Source organism: Salmo salar, chromosome ssa11 (assembly GCF_905237065.1).
Source record: "Salmo salar chromosome ssa11, Ssal_v3.1, whole genome shotgun sequence".
NCBI classification, from domain to species: domain Eukaryota; kingdom Metazoa; phylum Chordata; class Actinopteri; order Salmoniformes; family Salmonidae; genus Salmo; species Salmo salar.
This window is the reverse complement of record NC_059452.1, coordinates 110,270,460-110,287,959: the sequence shown is the minus strand read 5'-3', so window position 1 is coordinate 110,287,959 and position 17,500 is coordinate 110,270,460. Positions and strand designations below refer to the sequence as shown.

The window sequence follows — 17,500 nt, the reverse complement described above, 5'->3', positions numbered from 1 at the left end:
ATTATGGATCCCCATTAGTTCCTGCCAAAGCAGCAGCTACTCTTCCTGGGGTTTATTATGGATCCCCATTAGTTCCTGCCAAGGCAGCAGCTACTCTTCCTGGGGTTTATTATGGATCCCCATTAGTTCCTGCCAAGGCAGCAGCTACTCTTCCTGGGGTTTATTATGGATCCCCATTAGTTCCTGTCAAGGCAGCAGCTACTCTTCCTGGGGTTTATTATGGATCCCCATTAGTTCCTGCCAAGGCAGCAGCTACTCTTCCTGGGGTTTATTATGGATCCCCATTAGTTCCTGCCAAGGCAGCAGCTACTCTTCCTGGGGTTTATTATGGATCCCCATTAGTTCCTGCCAAGGCAGCAGCTACTCTTCCTGGGGTTTATTATGGATCCCCATTAGTTCCTGTCAAGGCAGCAGCTACTCTTCCTGGGGTTTATTATGGATCCCCATTACTTCCTGCCAAGGCAGCAGCTACTCTTCCTGGGGTTTATTATGGATCCCCATTAGTTCCTGCCAAGGTAGCAGCTACTCTTCCTGGGGTTTATTATGGATCCCCATTACTTCCTGCCAAGGCAGCAGCTACTCTTCCTGGGGTTTATTATGGATCCCCATTAGTTCCTGCCAAGGCAGCAGCTACTCTTCCTGGGGTCTGGCAAAATTAAGTCAGTTTTTCAATTTTAAAAACATTACAATACATTCATTACAGATTTGTGGTATTTCACCCAAAAGATACGGGAGTTTATCAAAATTGGGTTTGTTTTCCAATTATCTCTGTCTCTATCTCTCTCTTCCTCTGTCTCTATCTCTCTCTTCCTCTCTGTCTCTCCATCTCTGTCTCTCTCTCAACAGACCATGTATTCACCCTGCACACCCTGTCTATCTTTCTCTGTCTCTCTGTCTGTCTCTCTCTGTCTCTCTCTCTCTCTATCTCGCTTTCTCTTTCTCTCTCTCTGTCACTCTCTCTCTCATCCTCTGTCTCTACATCTCTCTTCCGCTCTCGGTCTCTTTCTGTCTCTCTTTCGCTCTCAATTCAATTCAATAGACTTTATTGACATAGAAAGTTAAATGACTTACATTGTCAAAGTATACATATAACAAAAATGGTGTGACCAACAGCAATAACACTAGTAGTAGTAGTGGAGATGGAATTACCATTAACAACTACTACAACAATATTAATGAGAATAATAATACATTACAGCAATAGTAGTAGACCAGTCCTCAACATGACTGTTAAGACACAGGACCTGGTATGAAAGACAGAACAAAACTAAATGGGAAATATTATTGACATTACATTGTACTTTTCACTGGCTGACCCTCAGGTTGTGGCAGGAAGACACATATTTGGCTTTTCACCCAATAAATTTTATAGTTTCAAATTCTTTGTATTGAATGATTCTCTTAGGTCTGAGTTTTTGTCACAGTGTAATAGGAAATGCAGCTCAGTCTCTACCTCTCCCCTGGAGCAGAGTGAGCACAGCCTGTCCTCTCTGGGCAGCCAACCTGTCCTCTCTGGGCAGCCAGCCTGTCCTCTCTGGGCAGCCAGCCTGTCCTCTCTGGGCAGCCAACCTGTCCTCTCTGGGCAGCCAGCCTGTCCTCTCTGGGCAGCCAGCCTGTCCTCTCTGGACAGCCAGCCTGTCCTCTCTGGGCAGCCAGCCTGTCCTCTCTGGGCAGCCAGCCTGTCCTCTCTGGGCAGCCAGCCTGGCCTCTCTGGGTAGCCAGCCTGTCCTCTCTGGACAGCCAACCTGTCCTCTCTGGGCAGCCAGGTTTGTCTGTGATGACCGGTCTCTATAGCCAGACTGTCCTCTCTGGACAGCCAGCCTGTCCTCTCTGGGCAGCCAGCCTGTCCTCTCTGGGCAGCCAACCTGTCCTCTCTGGACAGCCAACCTGTCCTCTCTGGGCAGCCAGCCTGTCCTCTCTGGGCAGCCAGCCTGTCCTCTCTGGGCAGCCAGCCTGTCCTCTCTGGGCAGCCAGCCTGTCCTCTCTGGTCAGCCAGCCTGTCCTCTGTCCTCTCTGGGCAGCCAACCTGTCCTCTCTGGGCAGCCAACCTGTCCTCTCTGGACAGCCAGCCTGTCCTCTGTCCTCTCTGGGCAGCCAGCCTGTCCTCTCTGGGCAGCCAACCTGTCCTCTCTGGGCAGCCAGCCTGTCCTCTCTGGGCAGCCAGCCTGTCCTCTCTGGACAGCCAGGTTTGTCTGTGATGACCGGTCTCTATAGCCAGACTGTCAGTCACAGTGGTCAGATAGTCTGCCACCATGTACTGTCTGTTTAGAGATAAATAGCATTGAAGTTTACTTAGATTTTTTGTGGTGTCTTTCCAATATGTAATATAATTTTATTTTTGTTTTGTGATGATTTGGTTGGGCCAGATTTTCTGAGTGCTGTCCTGAGTCTCTATGGGGTTGTTTTGGGTTGGTGAACTGAGCCTCAGAACCAGCTGGCTGACTGCTGTCCTGAGGGTGTATGGGGTTGGTTTGGGTTAGTGAACTGAGCCTCAGAACCAGCTGGCTGAGTGCTGTCCTGAGGGTGTATGGGGTTGGTTTGGGTTAGTGAACTGAGCCTCAGAACCAGCTGGCTGAGGGCTGTCCTGAGGCTGTATGGGATTGGTTAGGGTTAGTGAACTGAGCCTATGTAGTGTTTGACAGAGCTGCAGGAGCTGTACCTCATTTTTGTTTTTGACTTTGTCCTAGTGGTTTCCGGGGGGTATGTGGAGAGGGAAAGGTTGTTGCTTCCTGGTAGGTGTTTATCCCCATGACTGTTAATAGTGTCTGGTTCTGGTTCTGCTGTAATACCATTCAGGTCTCCACAGACCAGTATGTTACCTTGGGCCTGTTAACCTCTCTGGGCCAGTGGGACCCACCTACTCAACAGCCAGTGTAATCCCGTGGCGCGTTATTCAAATTCCTCAAAAATGCAAAAACTTCAATTTTTCAAACATATGACTATTTAACACCATTTTAAAGATAAGACTCTCGTTAATCTAACCACACTGTCCGATTTCAAAAAGGCTTTACAACGAAAGCAAAACATTAGATTATGTCAGCAGAGTACCCAGCCAGAAATAATCAGACACCCATTTTTCAAGCTAGCATATAATGTCACATAAACCCAAACCATAGCTAAATGCAGCACTAACCTTTGATGATCTTCATCAGATGACAACCCTAGGACATTATGTTATACAATACATGCATGTTTTGTTCAATCAAGTTCATATTTATATCAAAAACCAGCTTTTTACATTAGCATGTGACTAGCATGGGACTAGCATTCCGACCGAACACTGCCGGTGAATTTACTAAATTACTCACGATAAACGTTCACAAAAAGCATAACAATTATTTTAAGAATTATAGATACAGAACTCCTCTCTGCACTCGATATGTCCGATTTTAAAATAGCTTTTCGGTGAAAGCACATTTTGCAATATTCTCAGTAGATAGCCCGGCATCACAGGGCTAGCTATTTAGACACCCAGCAAGTTTAGCACTTATCAAAGTCAGATTTACTATAAGAAAAATGTTATTACCTTTGCTGTCTTCGTCAGAATGCACTCCCAGGACTTCTACTTCAATAACAAATGTTGGTTTGGTTCAAAATAATCCATAGTTATATCCAAACAGCAGCGTTTTGTTCGTGCGTTCAAGACACTATCCGAAAGGGTAAATAAGGGTGACGAGCATGGCGCAATTCGTGACAAAAAAATTCTAAATATTCCATTACCGTACTTCGAAGCATGTCAACCGCTCTTTAAAATCCATTTTTATGCCATTTTTCTCATATATAAGCGATAACTTTCCGACCGGGAATCTGCGTTTAGGTAAACAGACGAAAGAAAATAAAGCATTCGGTCGACTCGGGCACGCGCCTAAGCCCATAGTACTCTGATCGGCCACTTGCCAAAAGCGATAATGTGTTTCAGCCAGAGCCTGCCTCGATATCGTTCAGCTTTTTCCCGGGCTCTGAGAGCCTATGGGAGCCGTAGGAAGTGTCACGTTATTGCAAAGATCCTCAGTCTTCAATAAAAAGAGCCAAGATAAAACACAATTTGTCAGACAGGCCACTTCCTGTAAGGAATCTTCTCAGGTTTTGACCTGCCATATGAGTTCTGTTATACTCACAGACACCATTCAAACAGTTTTAGAAACTTTAGGGTGTTTTCTATCCAAAGCCAATAATTATATGCATATTCTAGTTACTGGGCAGGAGTAGTAACCAGATTAAATCGGGTACGTTTTTTATCCGGCAGTGTCAATACTGCCCCCTAGCCCTAACAGGTTAATAGTATCTGGTTCTGGTTCTGCTGTTCTACCATTCAGGTCTCCACAGTCCAGTATGTTGCCTTGGGCCTGTTAATAGTATCTGGTTCTGGTTCTGCTGTTCTACCATTCAGGTCTCCACAGACCAGTATGTTGCCTTGGGCCTGAAAGTGACTCATCTCCCCCTCTAGAATGGAGAAACTCTCTTCATTGAAGCAGGGTGACTCTGAGGGGGGAATGTATGTGTCACAGAGGAAGACGCTTTTATGTGTTAAGATAAAGCCTCCTTGTTGATTTTTAACCAGATAAAGAATTCTCCTGTTTTGATCAACTCGATTGAATGAGTTAGTTCAGATTTATACCATGTTACCATTCCCCCTGAGTCTCTGCCCTGTCCTGAGTCTCTGCCCTGTCCTGAGTCTCTGCCCTGTCCTGAGTCTCTGCCTTGAGTCTCTGCCCTGTCCTGAGTCTCTGCCCTGTCCTGAGTCTCTGCCCTGTCCTAAATCTCTGCCCTGTCCTGAGTCTCTGCCTTGAGTCTCTGCCCTGTCCTGAGTCTCTGCCCTGTCCTGAGTCTCTGCCCTGTCCTGAGTCCCTGCCCTGTCCTGAGTCCCTGCCCTGTCCTGAGTCTCTGTCCTGTCCTGAGTCTCTGCGCTGTCCTGAGTCTCTACCCTGTCCTGAGTCTCTGCCCTCTCCCGAGTCTCTGCCCTGTCCTGAGTCTCTGCCCTGTCCTGAGTCTCTGCCCTGTCCTGAGTCTCTGCCCTGTCCCGAGTCTCTGCCCTGCCTTGAGTCTCTGCCCTGTCCTGAGTCTCTGCCCTGTCCTGGGTCTCTGCCCTGTCCTGTGTCCCTGCCCTGTCCTGAGTCCCTGCCCTGTCCTGAGTCTCTGCCCTGTCCTGAGTCTCTGCCCTGTCCTGAGTCTCTGCCCTGTCCTGAGTCCCTGCCCTGTCCTGAGTCTCTGCCCTGTCCTGAGTCCCTGCCCTGTCCTGAGTCCCTGCCCTGTCCTGAGTCTCTGTCCTGTACTGAGTCTCTGCGCTGTCCTGAGTCTCTACCCTGTCCTGAGTCTCTGCCCTCTCCCGAGTCTCTGCCCTGTCCTGAGTCTCTGCCCTGTCCTGAGTCTCTGCCCTGTCCTGAGTCTCTGCCCTGTCCCGAGTCTCTGCCCTGTCCTGAGTCTCTGCCCTGCCTTGAGTCTCTGCCCTGTCCTGAGTCTCTGCCCTGTCCTGAGTCTCTGCCCTGTCCTGTGTCTCTGCCCTGTCCTGAGTCCCTGCGCTGTCCTGAGTCTCTTCCCTGTCCTGTGTCTCTGCCCTGTCCTGAGTCTCTGCCCTGTCCTGAGTCTCTGCCCTGTCCTGAGTCTCTGCCCTGTCTGATTCCTGTTAATGTAGTGGATGGTAGGATGATCCTAGTGGACAGCCAGTGGAAACATCACCTCTGCACCATGCTTCCTGTAGTACTACAATATCATCATCATCCATTTCTTTCAGAAAGTCTGGGTTTCTGCTCTTTAGCCCAAAAGCAGAGGACTTCAAACCTTGTAAATTCCAACATGCAACGTAAAAAGATTTCATAACAGTTTTTTTCCCCTTTCAAAATGAGATAAACGCTCACAATCCAACAAGAACTATTTAAATAGGATTTTTAAAGTAAACTCTTATTATGCAAATGTAATTTGTTTATCATTTAAGTTAGCATTTGTGTCATGCCTCCTGGGTGGATGTAGTGTGAGCTTCGACCTATCACATGTGACCATAGTAGACATGTGTTTAATGACCTATCACATGTGACCATAATAGACTTGGGTGGATGTAGTGTTGGTGGTGCTGTGGTGGGCGTGGCTGGTTGGTGGGGGGGGTCGTGGCTGGTTGGTGGGGGGGTCGTGGCTGGTTGGTGGTGCTGTGGTCGTGGCTGGTTGGTGGTGCTGTGGTCGTGGCTGGTTGGTGGTGCTGTGGTCGTGGCTGGTTGCTGGTGCTGTGGTCGTGGCTGGTTGGTGGTGCTGTGGTGGTCGTGGCTGGTTGGTGGTGCTGTGGTCGTGGCTGGTTGGTGGGGGGTCGTGGCTGGTTGGTGGTGCTGTGGTCGTGGCTGGTTGGTGGGGGGGTCGTGGCTGGTTGGTGGTGCTGTGGTCGTGGCTGGTTGGTGGTGCTGTGGTCGTGGCTGGTTGGTGGGGGGGTCGTGGCTGGTTGGTGGTGCTGTGGTCGTGGCTGGTTGGTGGGGGGGGTCGTGGCTGGTTGGTGGTGCTGTGGTCGTGGCTGGTTGGTGGTGCTGTGGTCGTGGCTGGTTGCTGGTGCTGTGGTCGTGGCTGGTTGGTGGTGCTGTGGTGGTCGTGGCTGGTTGGTGGTGCTGTGGTCGTGGCTGGTTGGTGGGGTGGTCGTGGCTGGTTGGTGGTGCTGTGGTCGTGGCTGGTTGGTGGGGGTCGTGGCTGGTTGGTGGTGCTGTGGTCGTGGCTGGTTGGTGGTGCTGTGGTGGTCGTGGCTGGTTGGTGGTGCTGTGGTCGTGGCTGGTCTGGTGGTGGGGTCGTGGCTGGTTGGTGGTGCTGTGGTCGTGGCTGGTTGGTGGTGCTGTGGTCGTGGCTGGTTGGTGGTGCTGTGGTCGTGGCTGGTTGGTGGTGCTGTGGTCGTGGCTGGTTGGTGGTGCTGTGGTCGTGGCTGGTTGGTGGTGCTGTGGTCGTGGCTGGTTGGTGGTGCTGTGGTCGTGGCTGGTTGGTATCCATGGTGGTGAGGAGGGCCTGAGCCTGCTCTGCACTGAGGGGGTCACTCTCCTCCTGGGGTGTGTCCTCCACTATGGTGGGACGAGAGGTGCTGGATGGGCCTTTTCAGTCTAATGTTACCTGGCACCATGACAGTCCCAGCCTGTTACCTGGCACCATGACAGTCCCAGTCTGTTACCTGGCACCATGACAGTCCCAGCCTGTTACCTGGCACCATGACAGTCCCAGCCTGTTACCTGGCACCATGACAGTCCCAGTCTGTTACCTGGCACCATGACAGTCCCAGTCTGTTACCTGGCACCATGACAGTCCCAGTCTGTTACCTGGCACCATGACAGTCCCAGCCTGTTACCTGGCACCATGACAGTCCCAGTCTGTGTTACCTGGCACCATGACAGTCCCAGCCTGTTACCTGGCACCATGACAGTCCCAGTCTGTTACCTGGCACCATGACAGTCCTAGTCTGTTACCTGGCACCATGACAGTCCCAGTCTGTTACCTGGCACCATGACAGTCCCAGTCTGTTACCTGGCACCATGACAGTCCCAGTCTGTTACCTGGCACCATGACAGTCCCAGCCTGTTACCTGGCACCATGACAGTCCCAGTCTGTTACCTGGCACCATGACAGTCCCGGTCTGTTACCTGGCACCATGACAGTCCCAGCCTGTTACCTGGCACCATGACAGTCCCAGTCTGTTACCTGGCACCATGACAGTCCCAGTCTGTTACCTGGCACCATGACAGTCCCAGTCTGTTACCTGGCACCATGACAGTCCCAGTCTGTTACCTGGCACCATGACAGTCCCAGTCTGTTACCTGGCACCATGACAGTCCCAGTCTGTTACCTGGCACCATGACAGTCCCAGTCTGTTACCTGGCACCATGACAGTCCCAGCTGGTCAGTGAGGAAGATGAGATGGATGGGTAGTGAGAGCAGACTGCTGAGCGCCATGCATTTGGCTGGTCAGTGAGGAAGATGAGATGGATGGGTAGTGAGAGCAGACTGCCTGGCGCCATGCATTTGGCTGGTCAGTTAGGACGATGAGATGGATGGGTAGTGAGAGCAGGCTGACTGAGCGCCATGACATTCTGGCTGGTCAGTGAGGAAGATGAGATGGATGGGTAGTGAGAGCAGACTGCTGAGCGCCATGCATTTGGCTGGTCAGTGAGGAAGATGAGATGGATGGGTAGTGAGAGCGGACTGCTGAGCGCCATGCATTTGGCTGGTCAGTGAGGAAGATGAGATGGATGGGTAGTGAGAGCGGACTGCTGAGCGCCATGCATTTGGCTGGTCAGTGAGGAAGATGAGATGGATGGGTAGTGAGAGCGGACTGCTGAGCGCCATGCATTTGGCTGGTCAGTGAGGAAGATGAGATAACTGACATCACTATTATTGTAGAGGTCTGCCAAAAGGGTTTCTGGCCTCCCCTTTAGTGGTGTCTGTTTCCCCCCTTTAGTAGTGTCTGTTTCCCCCCTTTAGTAGTGTCTGTTTCTCCCCTTTAGTAGTGTCTGTTTCCCCCATTTAGTAGTGTCTGTTTCTCCCCTTTAGTAGTGTCTGTGTCTCCCCTTTAGTGGTGTCTGTTTCCCCCCTTTAGTAGTGTCTGTTTCTCCCCTTTAGTAGTGTCTGTTTCTCCCCCCTTTAGTAGTGTCTGTTTCTCCCCCTTTAGTAGTGTCTGTTTCCCCCCTTTAGTAGTGTCTGTTTCTCCCCCTTTAGTAGTGTCTGTCTCCCCCCTTTAGTAGTGTCTGTTTCTCCCCCCTTTAGTAGTGTCTGTTTCTCCCCTTTTAGTAGTGTCTGTTTCTCCCCCTTTAGTAGTGTCTGTTTCTCCCCCCTTTAGTAGTGTCTGTTTCTCCCCCCTTTAGTAGTGTCTGTTTCTCCCCTTTAGTAGTGTCTGTTTCCCCCCTTTAGTAGTGTCTGTTTCTCCCCCTTTAGTAGTGTCTGTTTCTCCCCTTTAGTAGTGTCTGTTTCTCCCCTTTAGTAGTGTCTGTTTCCCCCCCTTTAGTAGTGTCTGTTTCTCCCCCTTTAGTAGTGTCTGTTTCTCCCCTTTAGTAGTGTCTGTTTCCCCCCTTTAGTAGTGTCTGTTTCTCCCCCTTTAGTAGTGTCTGTTTCCCCCTTTAGTAGTGTCTGTTTCTCCCCCCTTTAGTAGTGTCTGTTTCCCCCTTTAGTAGTGTCTGTTTCTCCCCTTTAGTAGTGTCTGTTTCTCCTCTTTAGTAGTGTCTGTTTCCCCCTTTAGTAGTGTCTGTTTCCCCCCTTTAGTAGTGTCTGTTTCTCTCCCCTTTAGTAGTGTCTGTTTCTCCCCTTTAGTAGTGTCTGTTTCCCCCCTTTAGTAGTGTCTGTTTCCCCCCTTTAGTAGTGTCTGTTTCCCCCTTTAGTAGTGTCTGTTTCCCCCCTTTAGTAGTGTCTGTTTCTCCCCTTTAGTAGTGTCTGTTTCTCCCCTTTAGTAGTGTCTGTTTCTCCCCTTTAGTAGTGTCTGTTTCTCCCCTTTAGTAGTGTCTGTTTCCCCCCTTTAGTAGTGTCTGTTTCTCCCCCCTTTAGTAGTGTCTGTTTCTCCCCCTTTAGTAGTGTCTGTTTCTCCCCCTTTAGTAGTGTCTGTTTCTCCCCCTTTAGTAGTGTCTGTTTCTCCCCCTTTAGTAGTGTCTGTTTCTCCCCTTTAGTAGTGTCTGTTTCTCCCCCTTTAGTAGTGTCTGTTTCTCCCCCTTTAGTAGTGTCTGTTTCTCCCCCTTTAGTAGTGTCTGTTTCTCCCCCTTTAGTAGTGTCTGTTTCTCCCCCCTTTAGTAGTGTCTGTTTCTCCCCCCTTTAGTAGTGTCTGTTTCTCCCCCTTTAGTAGTGTCTGTTTCTCCCCCCTTTAGTAGTGTCTGTTTCTCCCCCCTTTAGTAGTGTCTGTTTCTCCCCCTTTAGTAGTGTCTGTTTCTCCCCCTTTAGTAGTGTCTGTTTCTCCCCCTTTAGTAGTGTCTGTTTCTCCCCCTTTAGTAGTGTCTGTTTCTCCCCCTTTAGTAGTGTCTGTTTCTCCCCCTTTAGTAGTGTCTGTTTCTCCCCCTTTAGTAGTGTCTGTTTCTCCCCCCTTTAGTAGTGTCTGTTTCTCCCCCCTTTAGTAGTGTCTGTTTCTCCCCCTTTAGTAGTGTCTGTTTCTCCCCCTTTAGTAGTGTCTGTTTCTCCCCCTTTAGTAGTGTCTGTTTCTCCCCTTTAGTAGTGTCTGTTTCTCCCCCCTTTAGTAGTGTCTGTTTCTCCCCCTTTAGTAGTGTCTGTTTCTCCCCCCTTTAGTAGTGTCTGTTTCTCCCCCTTTAGTAGTGTCTGTTTCTCCCCCTTTAGTAGTGTCTGTTTCTCCCCCTTTAGTAGTGTCTGTTTCCCCCCTTTAGTAGTGTCTGTTTCTCCCCTTTAGTAGTGTCTGTTTCTCCCCTTTAGTAGTGTCTGTTTCTCCCCCTTTAGTAGTGTCTGTTTCTCCCCCTTTAGTAGTGTCTGTTTCTCCCCTTTAGTAGTGTCTGTTTCTCCCCCTTTAGTAGTGTCTGTTTCTCCCCCTTTAGTAGTGTCTGTTTCTCCCCCTTTAGTAGTGTCTGTTTCTCCCCCTTTAGTAGTGTCTGTTTCTCCCCTTTAGTAGTGTCTGTTTCTCCCCTTTAGTAGTGTCTGTTTCTCCCCCCTTTAGTAGTGTCTGTTTCTCCCCCTTTAGTAGTGTCTGTTTCTCCCCCTTTAGTAGTGTCTGTTTCTCCCCCTTTAGTAGTGTCTGTTTCTCCCCCTTTAGTAGTGTCTGTTTCTCCCCCCTTTAGTAGTGTCTGTTTCTCCCCCCTTTAGTAGTGTCTGTTTCTCCCCCCTTTAGTAGTGTCTGTTTCTCCCCCTTTAGTAGTGTCTGTTTCTCCCCCCTTTAGTAGTGTCTGTTTCTCCCCCTTTAGTAGTGTCTGTTTCTCCCCCTTTAGTAGTGTCTGTTTCTCCCCCTTTAGTAGTGTCTGTTTCTCCCCTTTAGTAGTGTCTGTTTCTCCCCCTTTAGTAGTGTCTGTTTCTCCCCCTTTAGTAGTGTCTGTTTCTCCCCCCTTTAGTAGTGTCTGTTTCTCCCCCTTTAGTAGTGTCTGTTTCTCCCCCCTTTAGTAGTGTCTGTTTCTCCCCCTTTAGTAGTGTCTGTTTCTCCCCCCTTTAGTAGTGTCTGTTTCTCCCCCTTTAGTAGTGTCTGTTTCTCCCCCTTTAGTAGTGTCTGTTTCCCCCTTTAGTAGTGTCTGTTTCTCCCCCTTTAGTAGTGTCTGTTTCTCCCCCTTTAGTAGTGTCTGTTTCTCCCCTTTAGTAGTGTCTGTTTCTCCCCCTTTAGTAGTGTCTGTTTCTCCCCCTTTAGTAGTGTCTGTTTCTCCCCCCTTTAGTAGTGTCTGTTTCTCCCCCTTTAGTAGTGTCTGTTTCTCCCCCTTTAGTAGTGTCTGTTTCTCCCCCTTTAGTAGTGTCTGTTTCTCCCCCCTTTAGTAGTGTCTGTTTCTCCCCTTTAGTAGTGTCTGTTTCTCCCCCTTTAGTAGTGTCTGTTTCTCCCCCTTTAGTAGTGTCTGTTTCTCCCCCTTTAGTAGTGTCTGTTTCTCCCCCCTTTAGTAGTGTCTGTTTCTCCCCCCTTTAGTAGTGTCTGTTTCTCCCCCTTTAGTAGTGTCTGTTTCTCCCCCCTTTAGTAGTGTCTGTTTCTCCCCCTTTAGTAGTGTCTGTTTCTCCCCCTTTAGTAGTGTCTGTTTCTCCCCCTTTAGTAGTGTCTGTTTCTCCCCCCTTTAGTAGTGTCTGTTTCTCCCCCTTTAGTAGTGTCTGTTTCTCCCCCTTTAGTAGTGTCTGTTTCTCCCCCTTTAGTAGTGTCTGTTTCTCCCCCTTTAGTAGTGTCTGTTTCTCCCCCTTTAGTAGTGTCTGTTTCTCCCCCTTTAGTAGTGTCTGTTTCTCCCCCTTTAGTAGTGTCTGTTTCTCCCCCTTTAGTAGTGTCTGTTTCTCCCCCTTTAGTAGTGTCTGTTTCCCCCTTTAGTAGTGTCTGTTTCTCCCCCCTTTAGTAGTGTCTGTTTCTCCCCTTTAGTAGTGTCTGTTTCTCCCCCTTTAGTAGTGTCTGTTTCTCCCCCTTTAGTAGTGTCTGTTTCTCCCCTTTAGTAGTGTCTGTTTCTCCCCCTTTAGTAGTGTCTGTTTCTCCCCCTTTAGTAGTGTCTGTTTCTCCCCCTTTAGTAGTGTCTGTTTCTCCCCTTTAGTAGTGTCTGTTTCTCCCCTTTAGTAGTGTCTGTTTCTCCCCCTTTAGTAGTGTCTGTTTCTCCCCCTTTAGTAGTGTCTGTTTCTCCCCCTTTAGTAGTGTCTGTTTCTCCCCTTTAGTAGTGTCTGTTTCCCCCCCCTTTAGTAGTGTCTGTTTCTCCCCTTTAGTAGTGTCTGTTTCTCCCCCCTTTAGTAGTGTCTGTTTCTCCCCCTTTAGTAGTGTCTGTTTCTCCCCCCTTTAGTAGTGTCTGTTTCTCCCCCTTTAGTAGTGTCTGTTTCTCCCCCTTTAGTAGTGTCTGTTTCTCCCCCTTTAGTAGTGTCTGTTTCTCCCCCTTTAGTAGTGTCTGTTTCTCCCCCTTTAGTAGTGTCTGTTTCTCCCCCTTTAGTAGTGTCTGTTTCTCCCCCCTTTAGTAGTGTCTGTTTCTCCCCCTTTAGTAGTGTCTGTTTCTCCCCCTTTAGTAGTGTCTGTTTCTCCCCCTTTAGTAGTGTCTGTTTCTCCCCCTTTAGTAGTGTCTGTTTCTCCCCCTTTAGTAGTGTCTGTTTCTCCCCTTTAGTAGTGTCTGTTTCTCCCCCTTTAGTAGTGTCTGTTTCTCCCCCTTTAGTAGTGTCTGTTTCTCCCCCTTTAGTAGTGTCTGTTTCTCCCCCTTTAGTAGTGTCTGTTTCTCCCCCTTTAGTAGTGTCTGTTTCTCCCCCTTTAGTAGTGTCTGTTTCTCCCCCTTTAGTAGTGTCTGTTTCTCCCCTTTAGTAGTGTCTGTTTCTCCCCCTTTAGTAGTGTCTGTTTCTCCCCCCTTTAGTAGTGTCTGTTTCTCCCCCCTTTAGTAGTGTCTGTTTCTCCCCTTTAGTAGTGTCTGTTTCTCCCCCTTTAGTAGTGTCTGTTTCTCCCCCTTTAGTAGTGTCTGTTTCTCCCCCTTTAGTAGTGTCTGTTTCTCCCCCTTTAGTAGTGTCTGTTTCTCCCCCTTTAGTAGTGTCTGTTTCTCCCCCTTTAGTAGTGTCTGTTTCTCCCCCTTTAGTAGTGTCTGTTTCTCCCCTTTAGTAGTGTCTGTTTCTCCCCCTTTAGTAGTGTCTGTTTCTCCCCCTTTAGTAGTGTCTGTTTCTCCCCCTTTAGTAGTGTCTGTTTCCTCCCCTTTAGTAGTGTCTGTTTCTCCCCCCTTTAGTAGTGTCTGTTTCTCCCCCCTTTAGTAGTGTCTGTTTCTCCCCCTTTAGTAGTGTCTGTTTCTCCCCCTTTAGTAGTGTCTGTTTCTCCCCCTTTAGTAGTGTCTGTTTCTCCCCCTTTAGTAGTGTCTGTGTCTGTTTCTCCCCCTTTAGTAGTGTCTGTTTCTCCCCCTTTAGTAGTGTCTGTTTCTCCCCCCTTTAGTAGTGTCTGTTTCTCCCCTTTAGTAGTGTCTGTTTCTCCCCTTTAGTAGTGTCTGTTTCTCCCCTTTAGTAGTGTCTGTTTCTCCCCCTTTAGTAGTGTCTGTTTCTCCCCCTTTAGTAGTGTCTGTTTCTCCCCTTTAGTAGTGTCTGTTTCCCCCCTTTAGTAGTGTCTGTTTCCCCCCTTTAGTAGTGTCTGTTTCTCCCCTTTAGTAGTGTCTGTTTCTCCCCTTTAGTAGTGTCTGTTTCTCCCCTTTAGTAGTGTCTGTTTCTCCCCTTTAGTAGTGTCTGTTTCTCCCCCCTTTAGTAGTGTCTGTTTCCCCCCCTTTAGTAGTGTCTGTTTCTCCCCCTTTAGTAGTGTCTGTTTCTCCCCTTTAGTAGTGTCTGTTTCCCCCCTTTAGTAGTGTCTGTTTCCCCCCTTTAGTAGTGTCTGTTTCTCCCCTTTAGTAGTGTCTGTTTCTCCCCTTTAGTAGTGTCTGTTTCCCCCCTTTAGTAGTGTCTGTTTCTCCCCCTTTAGTAGTGTCTGTTTCTCCCCCTTTAGTAGTGTCTGTTTCTCCCCTTTAGTAGTGTCTGTTTCCCCCCCTTTAGTAGTGTCTGTTTCTCCCCCTTTAGTAGTGTCTGTTTCTCCCCCTTTAGTAGTGTCTGTTTCCCCCCTTTAGTAGTGTCTGTTTCTCTCCCCTTTAGTAGTGTCTGTTTCCCCCCTTTAGTAGTGTCTGTTTCTCCCCTTTAGTAGTGTCTGTTTCTCCCCCCTTTAGTAGTGTCTGTTTCTCCCCTTTAGTAGTGTCTGTTTTCTCCCCTTTAGTAGTGTCTGTTTCCCCCCTTTAGTAGTGTCTGTTTCTCCCCTTTAGTAGTGTCTGTTTCTCCCCCCTTTAGTAGTGTCTGTTTCTCCCCTTTAGTAGTGTCTGTTTCTCCCCCCTTTAGTAGTGTCTGTTTCTCCCCCCTTTAGTAGTGTCTGTTTCTCCCCCTTTAGTAGTGTCTGTTTCTCCCCTTTAGTAGTGTCTGTTTCTCCCCCCTTTAGTAGTGTCTGTTTCCCCCCTTTAGTAGTGTCTGTTTCCCCCCTTTAGTAGTGTCTGTTTCTCCCCTTTAGTAGTGTCTGTTTCTCCCCCTTTAGTAGTGTCTGTTTCCCCCTTTAGTAGTGTCTGTTTCTCCCCCCTTTAGTAGTGTCTGTTTCTCCCCCTTTAGTAGTGTCTGTTTCTCCCCCTTTAGTAGTGTCTGTTTCCCCCTTTAGTAGTGTCTGTTTCTCCCCCCTTTAGTAGTGTCTGTTTCTCCCCCCTTTAGTAGTGTCTGTTTCCCCCCTTTAGTAGTGTCTGTTTCTCTCCCCTTTAGTAGTGTCTGTTTCCCCCCTTTAGTAGTGTCTGTTTCTCCCCTTTAGTAGTGTCTGTTTCTCCCCCCTTTAGTAGTGTCTGTTTCTCCCCTTTAGTAGTGTCTGTTTCTCTCCCCTTTAGTAGTGTCTGTTTCCCCCCTTTAGTAGTGTCTGTTTCTCCCCCTTTAGTAGTGTCTGTTTCTCCCCCTTTAGTAGTGTTTGTTTCTCCCCTTTAGTAGTGTCTGTTTCTCCCCCTTTAGTAGTGTCTGTTTCTCCCCCCTTTAGTAGTGTCTGTTTCTCCCCCCTTTAGTAGTGTCTGTTTCTCCCCCCTTTAGTAGTGTCTGTTTCTACTGTAGACTACTTCCTCAGTCTCTCAGAGCCTTCACAGTCAGCCCACTGACCTAAACCCAGAGTCTCTCAGAGCCTTCACAGTCAGCCCACTGACCTAAACCCAGAGTCTCTCAGAGCCTTCACAGTCAGCCCACTGACCTAAACCCAGAGTCTCTCTGAGCCTTCACAGTCAGCCCACTGACCTTAACCCAGAGTCTCTGAGCCTTCACAGTCAGCCCACTAACACCTCTCTCAGACCACAGTAAAATCACAGTGTATCTGGGAAGAGCGGAACCCAACCATGAAGCATCACGGCCCTCAAAAAATAAACATTTATTCTAAACTTGGTTGATCTGACAACAACATGGTAGCAGCACATTATAACACAACATGACAACAACACAACAAGACAACATAGCATGGTAGCAACACATGACAACACAGCATGGCAGCAACACATGACAACACAACAACAACAACATGATAGCAACACAACATGACAACAACAACATTGTAACACAGCATGGTAGCAACAACATAACAACACAGCATGGTAACAACACATGACAACACAGCATGGCAGCAACACATGACAACACAGCATGGCAGCAACACATGACAACACAACAACAACAACATGATAGCAACACAACATGACAACAACAACATTGTAACACAGCATGGTAGCAACACAACATGACAACATAGCATGGTAGCAACACATGACAACACAGCATGGTAGCAACAACATAACAACACAGCATGGTAGCAACACAACATGACAACACAGCATGGTAGAAACACATGACAACACAACAACAACAACATGATAGCAACACAACATGACAACAACAACATTGTAACACAGCATGGTAGAAACAACACAACAACACAGCATGGTAGCAACACAACATGACAACACAGCATGGTAGAAACACAACATGACAACACAGCATGGCAGCAACACAACATGACAACACAGCATGGTAGCAACACAACATGACAACACAGCATGGTAGCAACACAACAACACAGCATGGTAGCAACACATGACAACACAGCATGGTAGCAACAACATAACAACACAGCATGGTAGCAACACAACAACACAGCATGGTAGCAACACATGACAACACAGCATGGTAGAAACACATGATAGCAACACAACATGACAACAACAACATGACAACACAGCATGGTAACAACAGAACATGACAACAACTACATGACAATACAGAATGGTAGCAACACAATATGGCATCAGCACATCATGGTAGCAGCAGAAACATGGCACAAACATGATTGGGCACAGACAACAGCACAAAGGGCAAGAAGGTAGAGACAACAATAGATCATGCAAAGCCTAACCCTGGGTTAATCCGTTGGCCAACCCTAACCTAACCCTGGGTTAATCCGTTGGCCAACCCTAACCTAACCCTGGGTTAATTCCGTTGGCCAACCCTAACCTAACCCTGGGTTAATCCGTTGGCCAACCCTAACCTAACCCTGGGTTAATCCGTTGGCCAACCCTAACCTAACCCTGGGTTAATCCGTTGGCCAACCCTAACCTAACCCTGGGTTAATCCGTTGGCCAACCCTAACCTAACCCTGGGTTAATCTGTTGGCCAACCCTAACCTAACCCTGGGTTTATTCCACCACAGGGCTGCTGATCCCATGCTGAGAGGAAGGTGTCTCCATGGTGATGATGCTTCAGTGTTCCATCTGTATCTGGATCTTCCTCTGGCCTTCAGCAGGTAAAACCTGATTAACACCCTGATTAACACCCTGATTAACACCCTGATTAACACCCTGATTAACACCCTGATCTAGCCCTGATTAACACCCTGATTAACACCCTGATTAACACACTGATTAACACCCTGATTAACACCCTGATTAACACCCTGATCTAACCCTGATTAACACCCTGATTAACACCCTGATTAACACCCTGATCTAACCCTGATTAACACCCTGATTAACACCCTGATTAACACCCTGATCTAACCCTGATTAACACCCTGATTAACACCCTGATCTAACCCTGATTAACACCCTGATTAACACCCTGATTAACACCCTGATTAACACCCTGATTAACACCCTGATTAACACACTGATCTAACCCTGATTAACACCCTGATTAACACCCTGATTAACACACTGATCTAACCCTGATTAACACCCTGATTAACACCCTGATTAACACCCTGATCTAACCCTGATTAACACCCTGATTAACACCCTGACTACACACACTGATCTAACCCTGATTAACACCCTGATTAACACCCTGATTAACACCCTGATTAACACACTGATTAACACACTGATCTAACCCTGATTAACACCCTGATTAACACCCTGATTAACACACTGATCTAACC

The 17,500-nt window shown here is 48.2% G+C and overlaps 1 protein-coding gene across 1 annotated transcript in view; it reads left to right on the top strand.

Annotated features, from left to right (window-relative positions):
• The window catches only part of crfb12 (cytokine receptor family member B12), a 38,625-nt gene that overhangs the window by 1,024 nt on the left and 20,101 nt on the right, over window positions 1-17,500 (top strand). Inside the window, exon 2 of the mRNA XM_045690322.1 lies at window positions 16,775-16,867. Within this exon, the coding sequence (XP_045546278.1) occupies window positions 16,810-16,867 (58 nt within the window). The 5' untranslated portion in view covers window positions 16,775-16,809. The remainder of the gene's footprint in view (window positions 1-16,774; window positions 16,868-17,500) is intronic.